We start from the raw sequence: 15373 nt of genomic DNA on the forward strand, positions 1-15373 counted from the left end.
TTTCTTCCAGGTTTACTAGTTTATGTGCATAGAGTTGTTTGTAATAATCTCTGATGATGGTTTGTATTTCTGTGGAATCTGTGGTGATATCCCCTTTATCGTTTTTTATTGCACCTATTTAATTATTCTCTTTTCTTTATTAATCTGGCTAGCGGTCTATTTTGTTGATCTTTTTGAAAAACCACCTCCTAGATTTATTGAGTTTTTTGAAGGGTTTTTTTGTGTCTCTATCTCCGTCAGTTCTGCTCTGATCTTAGTTATTTCTTGTTTTCTGCTAGGTTTTGAGTTTTTTTGATCTTGCTCCTCTAGCTCTTTCAATTTTGATGATAGGGTGTCGATTTTAGATCTCTCCTTGCTTCTCACGTGGGCACTTATTGCTATATATTTTCCTCTAGAGACTGCTTTAAATGTGTCCCAGAGATTCTGGTATGTTGCATCGTCGTTCTTACTGGTTTCGAAGAACTTCTTTATTTCTGCCTTAATTTCATTGTTTATCCAGTCAACATTCAAGAGCCTGTTGTTCAGTTTCCATGAAGCTGTGCGGTTCTGAGTTAGTTTCTCAAATCTGAGTTCTAACTTGATTGCACTGTGGTCTGAGTGGCTGTTTGTTGTTATTTCAGTTGTTTTGCATTTGCTGAGCAGTGCTTTACTTCCAATTATGTGGTCAATTTTAGAGTAGGTGTGATGTGGTGCTGAGAAGAATGTGTATTCTGTGGATTTGGGGTGGAGAGTTCTCTAAATGTCTATTAGGTTTGCTTGTTCCAGGTCTGAGTTCAAGTCCTGGATATTCTTGTTAATTTTCTGTCTCATTGATCTGTCTAATATTGACAGTTGGGTGTTAAAATCTCCCACTATTATTGTATGGCAGTTTAAGTCTCTTTGTAAGTCATTAAGAACTTGCTTTATGTATCTGGGTGCTCCTGTATTGGGTGCGTATATGTTTAGAATCATTAGCTCTTCTTGTTGCATTGATCCTTTTACCATTATGAAATGCCCTTCTTTGTCTCTTTTGATCTTTGTTGCTTTAAAGTCTATTTTATCAGAGATGAGAATTGCAACTCCTGCTTTTTTTTGCTTTCCATTTGCTTGGTAAATCTTCCTCCATCCCTTTATTTTGAGCCTTTTTGTATCCTTGCATGTGAGATGGGTTTCCTGGATACAGCACACCGATGGGTTTTGGCTTTTTATCCAATTTGCTAGTCTGTGTCTTTTGATTGGGGCATTTAGCCCATTTACATTTAGGGTTAATATTGTTATGTATGAATTTGATACTGCCATTTTGATGCTAGCTGGCTGTTTTGCCTGTTAGTTGATGAGGTTTCTTCATTGTTTTGATGCTCTTTACCATTTTGTATGTTTTTGGAGTGGCTGGTACTGGTTGTTCCTTTCTATGTTTAGTGCCTCTTTCAGGAGCTCTTGTAAAGCAGGCCTGGTGGTGATGAAATCTCTGAGTGCTTGCTTGTTCATAAAGGATTTTACTTTTCCTTCACTTATGAAGCTTAGTTTGGCTGGATATGAAATTCTGGGTCCAAAGTTCTTTTCTTTAAGGATGTTGAATATTGGCCCCCACTCTCTTCTGGCCTGTAAGGTTTCTGCTGAGAGATCTGCTGTGAGTCTGATGGGCTTCCCTTTGTGGGTAACCCGACCTTTCTCTCTGGCTGCGCTTAGCATTTTCTCCTTCATTTCAACCCTGGTGAATCTGAAGATTGTGTGCCTTGGGGTTGCTCTTCTTGAGGAATATCTTTGTGGTGTTCTCTGTATTTCCTGAACTTGAATATTGGCCTGCCTTGCTAGGTTTGGAAGTTTTCCTGGATAATATCTTGAAAAGTATTTTCCAGCTTGGATTCATTTTCTCCATCACATTCAGGTACACCTATCAAACGTAGATTAGGTCTTTTCACCTAGTCCCATATTTCTTGGAGATTTTGTTCATTCCTTTTTACCCTTTTTTCTCTAATCTTGCCTTCTTGTTTTATTTCATTGAGTTGATCTTCGACCTCTGATATCCTTTCTTCTGCTTTGTCAATTCGGCTGTTGAAACTTGTGTATGCTTCATGAAGTTCTCATGTTGTGTTTTTCAGCTCCATCAATTCAGTTATATTCCTCTCTAAGTTGTTTATTCTCGTTAGCATTTCGTCAAATCTTTTTTAAAGGTTCTTAGTTTCTTTGCATTGGGTTGGAACATGTTCTTTTAGCTCAGTGAAGTTTCTTATTACCCACCTTCTGAAGCCTGATTCTGTCAATTCATCACACTCATTCTCCATCCAGCCTTGTTCCCTTGCTGGTGAGGAGTTGTGATCCCTTGTAGGAGGAGTGGCATTGTGGTTTCAGGTGTTTTCATCCTTTTTGCGCTGGTTTCATCCCATCTTTGTGGACTTGTCCACCTGTTATCTTTGTAGTTGTTGACTTTCAGATTGAGTCTCTGAGTGGACGTCCCGTTTGTTGATGATGAAGTTATTTATTTCTGTTTCTTAGTTTTCCTTCTACCAGTCAGGTCCCTCTGCTGTAGGACTGCTGAGGTCCACTGCAGGCCTTACTTGCCTGGGGCTCACCAGCTGTGGCTGCAGACCAGTAAGGGTTGCTGCCAGTTTTTTCTTCTACCATCTTTGTCCCAGAAGGATACCCACCAGATGTCAGTCCAAGCTCTCCTTTATGAGGTGACTCTTTGGATATACGGGAGCTGCTTGAGGAGGCAGTCTGTCCTTTATAGGAGCTCAAGTGCTGAGCTGTGAGCTCCGTTGTTCATTCAGAGCTGCTGGGCAGGTATGTTTAAGTCTGCTGCAGCAGAAGTCATAACCCCCTCCCTTTTTTTTTCCCAGGTGCTCTGTCCTGGGAAGTTAGAGGTTTATTTATGAGTTTCTGTTGTGCTGCTACCTTTTTTCAGGGCTGCCCTGCCCAGCGAGGAGGCAGCCTAGTCACTGTCTGCCTGCAGAGGCTTTGCTGAGCTGCTGTGGGCTCCGCCCAGCTGCCGTGTGAACTTCCCTGTAGTCCCTCCATGCTTTTGCTGGGAGCTGCAATCTTGAGCTGCTCCTAATTGGCCATCTTGGATCCATCCCCAAGAGGCATTCTTAAGCTCATAATTTGCAGTGCTTTCTTGCACTGAGTATATTCCTCAAAAACATCAAACCTTCCAGCCAGGCACAGTGGATTATGCCTGTAATCCTAGCAGTTTGTGAGGCTGAGGTGGGCTGATTGCTTGAGCCCAGGAGTTCAAGACCAGCTGGAGAACGTGGCAAAACCCTTTCTCTACAAAAAAAATATGAAAATTAGCCAGGCATGCTTTTATTTGCCTGTAGTCCCAGCTCCTTGGGTGCTGAGGTAGAAGGATCAGTTGAGCTCACGACGTTGAGGCTGCAATAAGCTGTGATCATGCAACTGTAATCCAGCCTGGGTGACAGAGGAAGACTGTCTCCAGAGAAAAAGAGAAAGCTTCCAGTGAAAATGAAGATAACAGAGTAATAAATTCAGTTATTAGAAATATAAATAATTGGATTTGGCTTTAACAGATGTATTTGGGGAAACTCTTAATCTTCAAGTATGAATGGTAAAGGGAGGTTGGAGTGGTTCATAAGGTAAAAGCTGTTTCTTTTCTGGCTGGCTTTGTTCACTGTTTATGTTTAAACATTGCCTGGCCATGGAGAAAGATAAAGGAATTAAAAACAAACTCTCTGAGGCATGGGTAGATGAACAGATATGTGTTAACACATATAACAAAATGTTAATTATGGAGTCTAGGTGAACTGGTTATTGATTATAAGGGTGTTTATTAAACAATTATTTTAATGTTTTACATGTTTGAAATTTTTATAAAACAATATTGGAAAAGAAAACCCTCTTTATGTTTTCTGTTCCTTTCCTGAGAATGAGGGACTTATAGGGAAAATGGCAGAAGTAGTTTAGGGAATAAGCCAGAAAAAAAAAAATGACTTAGGTTTCAGGGAGAAGTAAAAATTGATGTCCATAATTTTCTGTAATAGATAAATACGTTACTTTTGTAGTAGTGCCTTTATTTATGTGGGATAGATTTCCCAAACTGGGATTGCTGATTTAAAATCTGTTTACACCATAAATGTTAATAAAAACTGCCATGTTACTTTTGTTTTTTGAGACGGAGTTTCGCTCTTATTGCCCAGGATAGAGAGCAATGGCATGATCTTGGCTCACTGCAGCCTCCGCCTATTGGGTTCAAGCGATTCTCCTGCCTCAGCCTCCTGAGTAGCTGATATTACAGGAATGCGCCACCATGCTTGGCTAATTTTGTATTTATAGTAGAGCTGGGATTTCTCCATGTTGGTCAGGCTGATCTTGAACACCTTACCTCAGGATCCGCCTGCCTCAGCTTCCGAAAGTGCTGGGATTATAGGTGTGAGCCACTGTGCCCAGCTGTCATTTTTTAAAAAAAGGTATAGCTGGCCACACGGTGGCTCATGCCTGTAATCTCAGCACTTTGGGAGGCTGAGGTGGGCGGATCACCTGAGGTCAGGAGTTCAAGACTAACCTGACCAACATGGAGAAACCGCATCTCTACTAAAAATACAAAATTAACCAGCTGTGATGGCACATTCCTATAATTCCAGCTACTTGGGAGGCTGAGGCAGGAGAATAGCTTGAACCTGGGACACAGAGGTTGCAGTGAGCCAGGATCATGCCACTGCACTCTAGCCTGTCCAACAAGGGTGAAACTGTCTCAAAAGAATAAAAAGGTATATCAAACACATTCCTACCAAGCATGTATAAATGCTCTTGTTACCTCTTTATTAGTATTGGATATTGTAGATATTTTCTATTTTTTTTTTTAATTGCATTTTTGGTTTTGGGGTACATGTGCAGAGCATGCAATACAGTTGCATAGGTACACACATGGCAGTGTGTTTTGTTTGCTTTCTCCCCTTCACCCACATTTGGTATTTCTCCCCAGGCTATCCCTCCCCACCTCCCCCTCCCACTGGCCCTCCCCTTTTCCCCCCAATAGACCCCAGTGTTTAGTACCCCCCTCTCTGTGTCCATGTGTTCTCATTTTTCATCACCCGCCTATGAGTGAGAATATGCGGTGTTTCATTTTCTGTTCTTGTGTCAGTTTGCTGAGAATGATGTTCTCCAGATTCATCCATGTCCCTACAAACGACACGAACTCATCATTTCTGATTGCTGCATAATATTCCATGGTGTATATGTGCCACATTTTCCCAATCCAGTCTATCATCGATGGGCATTTGGGTTGATTCCAGGTCTTTGCTATTGTAAACAGTGCTGCAATGAACATTCGTGTGCATGTGTCCTTGTAGTAGAACGATTTATCTGATGGATAAAAGATGGTATCATTGTATTTCCAGGACAGTAATGAGGTTTTAGCCATTTGCATGTTCTCTTTGTACACTATTTATTTTCCTTGTCCAATCTTTTAGGTCAGTTTTCCCTTTCTAATCACATTGTAAGAATTCTTTATAAATTAGAGATATTACTCCTTTTTCATGCTTATTATAAATATTTCTCCTAGTTGTTTATCTTTTTATTTCATTTATCATGCTTTTTTGATAATCACAAAGGCTTTTTACAGTAAACGTAAATATTTTTACATTTAAAGTGGTGGTGAATTTGTAACAATAATTGTGTTTTAATTCTATAATTGCAGTCTTGGATTATATCAATGGAGTGATAAAGTAGTTCGAAAAGTGGAGAGATTATGGGATGTTCGAGATAATAAGATAATTCCTCACACTGTGTATCTCCTGGTAACGCCTCGTGTTGTTGTAAGTATTAGTGAACTTCATGTCTATGAACCATCTGTTCTTTTCCTTTATTGTGGCCCTTTCTTGACTCATTGTTATTATTTAAGAACTTACAATATTTTAGAGTCTATAGTAGGAAAAGTAATATAAATGCAGTGCAGTAAAGCTACAGGCCTGAGAAATCTGAGGAAATGGAAACTTGGCAATGACTCTCGCAGCTCCCACCTCATCCAGTGCCTCTTCTGTTGTGATTTCTCTTAGGATCGCTGGTACTATTTCTATAATTATTGATCATTTTATTTATTATTTTTTTTATTGCATTTTAGGTTTTGGGGGACATGTGGAGAACATGCAAGATAGTTGCATAGGTACACACGTGACAGTGTGATTTGCTGCCTTCCTCCCCTTCACCTATATCTGGCATTTCTCCCCATGCTATCTCTCCCCAACTCCCCACCCCCCGCTGTCCCTCCCCTATTCTCCCAAACAGAACCCAGTGTGTAGTGCTCCCCTCCCTGTGTCCATGTGTTCTCATTGTTCCTCACCCGCCTATGAGTGAGAACATGTGGTATTTCATTTTCTGTTCTTGTGTCAGTTTGCTGAGAATGATGTTCTCCAGGTTCATCCATGTCCCTACAAAGGACACGAGCTCACTGTTTTTGATTGCTGCATAATATTCTGTGGTGTATATGTGCCACATTTTCCCTGTCCAGTCTATCATCGATGGGCAATTCCAGGTCACTGCTATTGTAAACAGTGCTGCAATGAACATTCGTGTGCATGTGTCCTTATAGAAGAACGATTTATAATGCTTCGGATATATACCCAGTAATGGGATTGCTGGGTCAAATGGAATTTCTATTTCTAGGTCCTTGAGGAATCGCCACACTGTCTTCCACAATGGTTGAACTAATTTACACTCCCACCAACAGTGTAAAAGTGTTCCTATTTCACCACATCCTCTCGAGCATCTGTTGTCTCCAGATTTTTTAATGATCGCCATTCTACCTGGCATGAGATGGTATCTCAATGTAGTTGTGATTTGCATTTCTCTAATGACCAGTGATGATGAGCATTTTTTCATATGTTTGTTGGCCTCATGTATGTCTTCTTTTGTAAAGTGTCTGTTCATATCCTTTGTCCACTTTTGAGTGGGCTTGTTTGTTTGTTTGTTTTTTGTGGATCTGTTTGAGTTCTTTGTAAATTCTGGATATCAGCCCTTTGTCAGATGGGTAAACGGCAAAAATTTTTTCCCATTCTGTTGGTTGCCGATTCACTCTAGTGACTGTTTCTTTTGCTGTGCAGAAGCTGTAGAGTTTGATTAGGTCCCATTTGTCTATTTTGGCTTTTGCTGCCAATGCTTCTGGTGTTTTGGTCATGAAGTTCTTGCCTACTCCTATGTCCTGAATGGTTTTGCCTAGATTTTCTTCTAGTGTTTTTATGGTGTTAGATCTTATGTTTAAGTCTTTAATCCATCTGGAGTTAATTTTAGTGTAAGGTGTCAGAAAGGGGTCCAGTTTCTGCTTTCTGCACATGGCTAGCCAGTTTTCCCAACACCATTTATTAAACAGGGAATCCTTTCCCCATTGCTTGTTTTTGTCAGGTTTATCAAAGATTGTATGGTTATAGATATGTTGTGTTGCCTCCGATGCCTCTGTTCTGTTCCATTGATCTATATCTCTGTTTCGGTCCCAGTACCATGCTGTTTTGATTACTGTAGCTTTGTAGTATAGTTTGAAGTCTGGTAGTGTGATGCCTCCCGCTGTGTTCTTTTTGCTTAGAATTGACTTGGCTATGTGGGCTGTCTTATGGTTCCATATGAAGTTTAAGGTGGTTTTTTCCAGTTCTTCTGTGAAGAAGGTCATTGGTAGCTTGATGGGGATAGTGTTGAATCTGTAAATTACTTTGGGCAGTATGGCCATTTTCACAATATTGATTCTTCCTAACCATGAACATGGACTGTTTCTCCATCTGTTTGTGTCCTCTCTTATTTCCTTGAGAAGTGGTTTGTAGTTCTCCTTGAAGAGGTCCTTTACATTCTTTGTTAGTTGTATTCCAAGGTATTTTATTCTTTTTGTAGCAATTGTGAATGGCAGTTCATTCTTGATTTGGCTCTCTTTAAGTCTGTTATTGGTGTATAGGAATGCTTGTGACTTTCGCACATTGATTTTGTATCCTGAGACTTTGCTGAAGTTGCTTATCAGTTTCAGGAGATTTTGGGCTGTGACGATGGGGTCTTCTAGATATACTATCATGTCATCTGCAAATAGATATTGATCATTTTATTTTCTGTCCATGTTAATCAAGGTTCTCCAGAGAAACAGAACCAACAGGATGTGTGCATATATCTATATATATGTACACACAGAGAAAGAATATGAGAGAGGAGGGGAGGAAGAGATTTCTTCTTTTTTCTTTTCTTTTCTTTTTTTTTTTTTTTTTGAGATGATCTTAGTCTATCACCCAGGCTGGAATGTAGTGGTGCGCTTTTGGCTCACTGCAATCTCCACCCCATGGGCCCAAGTGATCCTCCTACTTTAGCCTCCCGAGTGGGTGAGACTATAGGAATGCACCACCATGCTAATTTTGTTTATTTTTTGTAGTGATGAGGTCTCACTATGTTGCGCAGGGTGGTCTTGATCTTCTGGGCTCCAGCAGTCTTTCTGCCTCAGCCTCCCAAAGTGCTAAGATTACAGTCATGAGCCACTGCACCTGGCCAAGAGATTACTTTTAAGGGTTTGGCTCACATGACTATGGAAGCTTGGCCAGTTCAAATCTGAAGGGGTAGGCCAGCAGGCTGGAGACTCAGGGAAGAGTCATAGTTCAAGTCCGAAGGCAGAATTACTTCCTATTCAGGGGAGATCAGTCTTTGTTCTCTTCAGGCCTTCTATTGATTGGATGAGGCCCACCCACATTACGGAGGTGATCTTTACTTCAGAGTCTACTGATGTCCATGTTACTCTCATTCAAGAAAACACCTTCGCAGCTGGGTGCAGGGGCCCATGCCTGTAATCCCAGCACTTTGGGAGGCTGAGGCGGGTGGATCACCTGAGGTTGGGAGTTCAAGACCAGCCTGACCAACATGGAGAAACCCTGTCTCTAATAAAAATAGAAAATTAGCTGGGTGTGGTTGTGCATACCTGTAATAGCAGCTACTCTGGAGGCTGAGGCAGGAGAATTACTTGACCCAGGAGGTAGAGGACAAGAAGAGCAAAACTCCGTCTCAAAAAAAAGACCTTCACAAAAACATCCAAAATATCTGGGTACCATAGCTATTCTCCCTTCCCCTTTTCCTTGACTGTGTACAGCTCTCTGACTTTTAAAGTTTTGCACTGCTTTTGGGCTATTTCCCTTCTCTTGAAATTTCTAACTAAAGAACAGATAGAACCCAATGAGCAAAATTTTATCCTACTGAGCAACTTTTTTTTTTTGGAGATGGAGTTTTCTTCTTGTCGCCCAGGCCGAAGTACAATGACACATGCTTGGCTCACTGTAACCTCTGCCTCCTGGGTTCAAGCGATTCTCCTGCCTCATCCTTCTGAGTAGCTGGAATTACAGGCGCATGCCACCACCTCCCTCCTCTCTTGTATTCTTTCTCTGTGTGTAATATATATAGATATATACACACATCCTATTGGTTCTGTTTATCTGGAGAACCTTGACTAATACAGGCACCAAATAAAATGATCAGTAATTGTAGAAATAGTACCACTGATCCTAAGAGGTATCTCAACAGAGGAGGTACTGGTGACCTCAGGTGATCTGCCCACTCTGCCATCCTGAAGTGCTGGGATAACAGGAATGAGCCACTGCGCCCGGCCAGAGTAGATTTTTTGAAGAGATAAAACTGACAAACCCTTAGTTAGACTAAGAAGATGCAAATGACATAAGAAATGAAAGAGGAGACATTACAAGTGATACCACAGAAACACAAAGGATCATAAGAGACTATTATCAACAATTATATACCAACAAATAGGATAACCTAGAAGAAATGAACAAATTTCTAGAAAAATCCAACCTATGAAGACTGAATCATGAAGAAATAAAAAATCTGAACAGACCAATAATGAGTAATGAGGTTGAATCAGTAAGAAGTCTGCCATCAAAGAGAAGCCCAGGACCAGTTTCCCTGCTGAATTTCACCAGATGTTTAAAGAAGAACTAATACTAGTCCTTCTCAAAGTTTTGCAACAAATTGAAGAGGAGGGATTACTTCCAGACTCTTTTTACAAGGGCAGCAATATTCTAATAACAAATTTAGACAAGACCATTACAAGAAAAGAAAATTACAGGCTAATATTCTTGATAAGCATAAGTACAAAAATTTTCCAATAGAATACTAACAAACTGAGTTCTATAACTCGTTAAATAGGTCATCTATCATGATCAAGTGAGATTTATCCCTGGGATGCAAGGATGGCTGAACATAGCAAATCGATAAATGTGATGCATCTCACTGACAGAATGAAGGACAAAAACCAAAAGATCATCTCAGTAGATGCCAACAAATTATTTAGCAAAATTCAACATCTTTTTATGATTAAAAACTAACCAAATTATGTACAAAACGAAGGTACCTCAGCACAATAAAGACCATATAAGAGACAGCTACAACAGACCTTATTAGTGAAAAATTAAAAGCCTTTCCTCCAATTTCTGAAACACTCTGACCACTTCTACATAATATTGGAAGTCCTTGTTAGCACAGTCAGGCCATAGAAATAAATAAAAAGCATCCAAATAGGACAGAAAGAAGTGAAACAGTTGCTGTTTGCTGATGACATGATCTTATATATAGAAAACCCTAGAGACTCCATAAAAAAATTATGAGGATTAATAAATACAGTAAAATTGCAGGATGTAAAATCAATGCACAAAAAAATCAGTAGTTTTCTATATACTAACAGAAAATTACCTGAAAAAGAAATCAAGAAAATAATCTCATATATAATAGCTACAAAAAGAAATAATTCTTAGGAATCAATTTAACCAGGGAAGTGAAAGACCTATGCACTGAAAACTAGATGAAAGAAATTGAAGAAGACACAATAAAGACAAAGGCATCCTGTGTTCATTGATTAGAAGAATTAATATTGTTAAAATGTCTATACTGCCCAAAACAGTCTACAGGATCAGTGTGATCCCTTTCAAAATTCCAGTATCATTTTTCACAGAAATAGAAAAAAAATTCTCAAATTCATATGGAACCACAAACACACAAAAAAACCTAAATAGCCAAAGCAACTGTGGGCAAAAAGAACCAAGCTATTCAGGCAGTGTGATGCCTCCAGCTTTGTAGTATTTCAAACTGTACTGCAAAGGAATAGTAAGTAAAATTTCATGGTCTTAGAATAAAAATAGGCACATTGATTAATGGGACAGAAGAAATTATGATTTACTTGATTGACTTATGATTAACCGATTATGGTTAATTGGTTTTTAATAAAGGTGCTAAGAATACACAATAGGAAAAAGTCTCTTCAATAAATAGTGTTGGGAAAACTGGATATCCATATGCAGAAGATGAAATTTGATCTTCACTTCACACCATATACAAAAACCAACTTCAGATGTACTAAATGTTTAACATAAGACCAGAAACTGTAAAACTACTAGAAGAAAACATAAGGGGACAACTACATGATATTGGTTAGGGCAGTGAGTTTTTGGATCAGACCCTGAAAGTGCAGGCAACAAAAATAAAAAAGGACGAATGAGATTACATCAAATGAAAAAGCTTCCGCACAGCAAAGGAAATAATTAAAAGTGTGAAGAGACAACCTACAAATTGGGAGAAAATATTTGCAAGCCATACATCAGAAAAGGGGTTAGTATGCAGAATATATAAGGAATACAAACAACTGTGTACAAATAGCCCATTTAAAAAATTGACCAAGGACCTGAATAGACATTTCTCAAAAGAAGACATGCAAACTGTGAACAGGTACGTGAAAAAAATGCCCAACATTACTAATCTTTAAGGAAATGCAGATTAAAACCTCAATGAGGTGTCATTTTATGTGTGTCAGATGACTGTTATCAAAAAGACGAAAGAGTGCTTGCTCTTTTTCAGTTGAGCTCAACCATTGGGATAAAAGGTTATTAGAGGTCAGTTTGTTTTTAAATTTTACTAGAATTTATTTAATGATAAATAAATGTTTTCACTTACATGTGACATCTAAAACAACTGAACTCAGAAGCAGAGAGTAGTAGTTACAGAGGCTGTGGGTTGGGGGGGAAATGGTAAATGATGGCCAAAGGGTACAAAATCACAGACACAAATAATACGCTTTTTTCTTTTTTTTTGAGATCTATTGCACAGCATGGTGAATATGGTTAGTAATAGCGTATTGCATATTTTTAAGTTACTGATAGTAAATTTCAAATGCTCCCCTTACAAAAAATAAGTATTTGAAATGATAGATATATTAGCTTGATGTAATTATTTCACATTGTATTCATAAATCATGACATCACTCTGTACTCCATAAATATATACAACCATAAATTGTCAATTTAAAATGAGATACAAATTTTAAAATTGTTATTGACATGAGTTACAATTGTCAATCATACTACTCTATAACATTTTTTAGCTATATGGTACAAAAGTGAAAATCTTCAGAGAGAAGAAAAGATATTAAGAGAAGTAGTAATTTCATAGCAAAGAAGAGTGTGACTGCATCAAAATAATTATATTAAAAAACATTTATCACAGGGCAACAGTGGCTTTGCTTAAGAAAAAAGAAAAAGAAAAAACATTTTAAAAAGAATTTCTCTTTTCTCAACAAAATAATTCTTTAATATTAACTTCTTATATTTATGTGATGAAAAGTTTGCCATTATCTTATGGTACTTTTGTACCATTTTTTTTTTTCTGGTTCATAGGAGGAAGCACGAAAACATTTTAATTGTCCTGTTCTGGAGGGAATGGAGCTTGAAAATCAGGGTGGTATGGGCACTGAGCTCAACCATTGGGAAAAAAGGTTATTAGAGGTCAGTTTGTTTTTAAATTTTACTAGACTTTATTTAATGAAAGTAATTCATAATAATGGTAAAAGTTATTCTAACAGGTTATAAACCGAAAATGTTTTACATCACTTTACCCCTTTGGCTCTCCAGACCCACTTTCCAGATGTAATCACTCTCGAAGTTTTTTGTATATACTTTCACACATGTTACATATGTACGTATGTGCAAACACACACAGAATTATTTTTTAACGAGTTCGCACATTTATGCAACTTTTTCACTTTTTCCAAGGTACTATAGGTGCTTCTGCTATAATGCAATGTATACTTTCCTGAAAAACCCTTTTTTTCAAAATTGGACACGAAACATAACAAGACTTACGGGAAAAACAAGTAAACAGATCAGTAACAGAAACAAATAAGTCATATGAGAACTATGACCTCAGTTTTAAAAAGACATCAGATTTCCAATAAATGAAGTCCTGTATCTACTCTAGTATGTCTTTTATTAAAATTTTTATGTATTTTAGAGACAGAGTCTCATTGTGTTGTCCAGGCTGGAGTGCTGCAACTATTCACAGGCACGATCATAGCACACTACAACCTCGAACTCTTGTACTCAGGCAGTCCTCCTGCGTCAGCCTCCCAAGTAGCTGGGACCACAGGCACACAGCCTACTTTAGTATTTCTCTCTTTCTTTAAGACAAGGTCTTACTCCAGTTGCCCAGACTAGAATATAGTGGCATGATTTCGGTTCACTGCAGCCTCGACCTCCTGGGCTCAGCTGATTCTTTCATCTTAGCCTCCTGAGTAGCTGGGACTACAGGCATGTGCCACCATGACCAGCTAATTTTCTTTTTGTACTTTTAGTAGAGACAGGTTTCACCATGTTGCCCATGCTGACCTCAAACTCATGGACTCAAGCAGTCCTTCTGCCTTCAGCCTCCCAAAGTGCTGGGGTTACGGGTATATACCGTCGTGACTGGCTACTCTAGTATTTCTTTACCTTCAACCTCAGCAGTAACAATAACCCATGGTAGCTGGATGGGGGATTGTAAATCTGAGTAACGGGGACAAGGGTAGAATGAGACTTGTGAACACTTCCAAGCAGAGTCACTGGCTACACCGAGCAAAGAGAAAGCAGGTGAAATAGACACACATTATACACAGAACAGCTTTTTTGTATTGCTGTGTTTGGCTCTCTTAGTATACGTTGTGTTCAGGCTTTATAAAAAAATAGTAATATGCAGGGAAAAATCAGTGAGCCACTGTGGTTCCATGTTATACTGATGCCATTCCCTTATTTACTATTTCACATGAGCTCCTTCACATTGCGGAAACACATGCTTTTCACAGAATAAACTGTATACTTGGATCTACTCATTTTTTTCTATATGAATGTAGCATAACTTTTCTGTGTTAATGAAAACTATGTTTTAAATTTTGTATTTTAGAAAATGTAATGAGCAGCTTATTTCTATCTGTGATACCTTGCCTTCCCAGGGTGGGGTTTCAGCGGGTGTTCTTAGACAACTAAGCAGTCAGACTCACTGGACCTACTCAGGCTATACTGAGACAAGATTCCCTCAGAGAAGGATATTAAAAGGAACACACAGGACGGCGGCACAGTAAGCCAGGCATTTCTCTTGTGCTCCACAGAGCAGTGGAGGGGCTATCACCTGTGCCTGTCTCCCTTCCCTGTGCAGCTTAACTGCAAGAGCCCAAGACCACAGTAGACAGGTGGGAGAACCAGCCTGGCTTAGAAATATCATGTCCCAAATAGGAACCAATATCTTTTTTAACAGTTCCATAGGTCTAAATTCCAGATCCAATAGGGGACATACCCACAGGAGTCACTGCTCACAGGGAAGTCCAGATCCAAACTGTGGCTTACCAACAGGTATTCATGTTCATTTACAGTCATACCAAGTTGAGAGGCATATCAGGAGCTCTTTTTTTCTTAGGTAGTGTTACCTGGTAACACAGTCGACATTCACCTTTATTGGGTTTCCTTCCAGGGGAACAGAACTAGAGAGTTAACACAAGGTCAGTTTTGTTTATATAGAAAGGATGCATCCCTGGAAATGGAATTTCTGGGTCAAAGGATATATAATGTTTTTTAAATGTTTAGAGAGCTGCTTATATACCATGCCTAAAGTTAATGAAACTGTGGAAGGAATGAAGTGAACGCTTGTGGTTACTGTTATTGTCTAGGTGACCACAAAGTCATCATGATGGAAACTTACGGAAGACACGTACATTTATTCCTCCCATGGAAATTTTAGTTTTTTTTCTTTTCCTTAAGAAATTTTCTCAAGTGACTCCCTTTACAAAGCTGTAGATTGGCCAGAAATGAAAATGTATGTCCTTTTCAGCAAAAGCTCTGAGAGTAGTAATTTTATTAGCATCTTCTCTCAGATCAACTTCGTGTCCTTATTTATTTATTTTTGAGACAGTCTTGCTCTGTTGCCAGCCTGGAGTGCAGTGGTGCGATCTTGGCCTCCGCCTCCTCGGTGCAAACGATTCTCCTGCCTCAGCCTTCCAAGTAGCTGAGATTACAGGCATGTGCCACCATGAAAGGCTAATTTTTTTGTATTTTTAGTAGAGACACGTTTATCCGTGATGGTCAGGCTGGTCTCCAACTTCCAACCTCAGGTGATCTGCCCGCCT

At 39.1% G+C, this 15373-nt stretch overlaps 1 protein-coding gene across 3 annotated transcripts in view; it reads left to right on the top strand.

The window, feature by feature from the left end:
- Nucleotides 1-15373, top strand: part of LMLN (leishmanolysin like peptidase) — a 99898-nt gene that overhangs the window by 32345 nt on the left and 52180 nt on the right. For all 3 annotated transcript variants that reach the window (XM_002759782.6, XM_054247242.2, XM_008984142.5), the window contains 2 exons: nucleotides 5633-5750; nucleotides 12621-12728. In XM_002759782.6, the coding sequence (XP_002759828.3) occupies nucleotides 5633-5750; nucleotides 12621-12728 (226 nt within the window). The remainder of the gene's footprint in view (nucleotides 1-5632; nucleotides 5751-12620; nucleotides 12729-15373) is intronic.

The sequence above is a fragment of the Callithrix jacchus genome, chromosome 17, assembly GCF_049354715.1.
Source record: "Callithrix jacchus isolate 240 chromosome 17, calJac240_pri, whole genome shotgun sequence".
Classification (NCBI taxonomy): domain Eukaryota; kingdom Metazoa; phylum Chordata; class Mammalia; order Primates; family Cebidae; genus Callithrix; species Callithrix jacchus.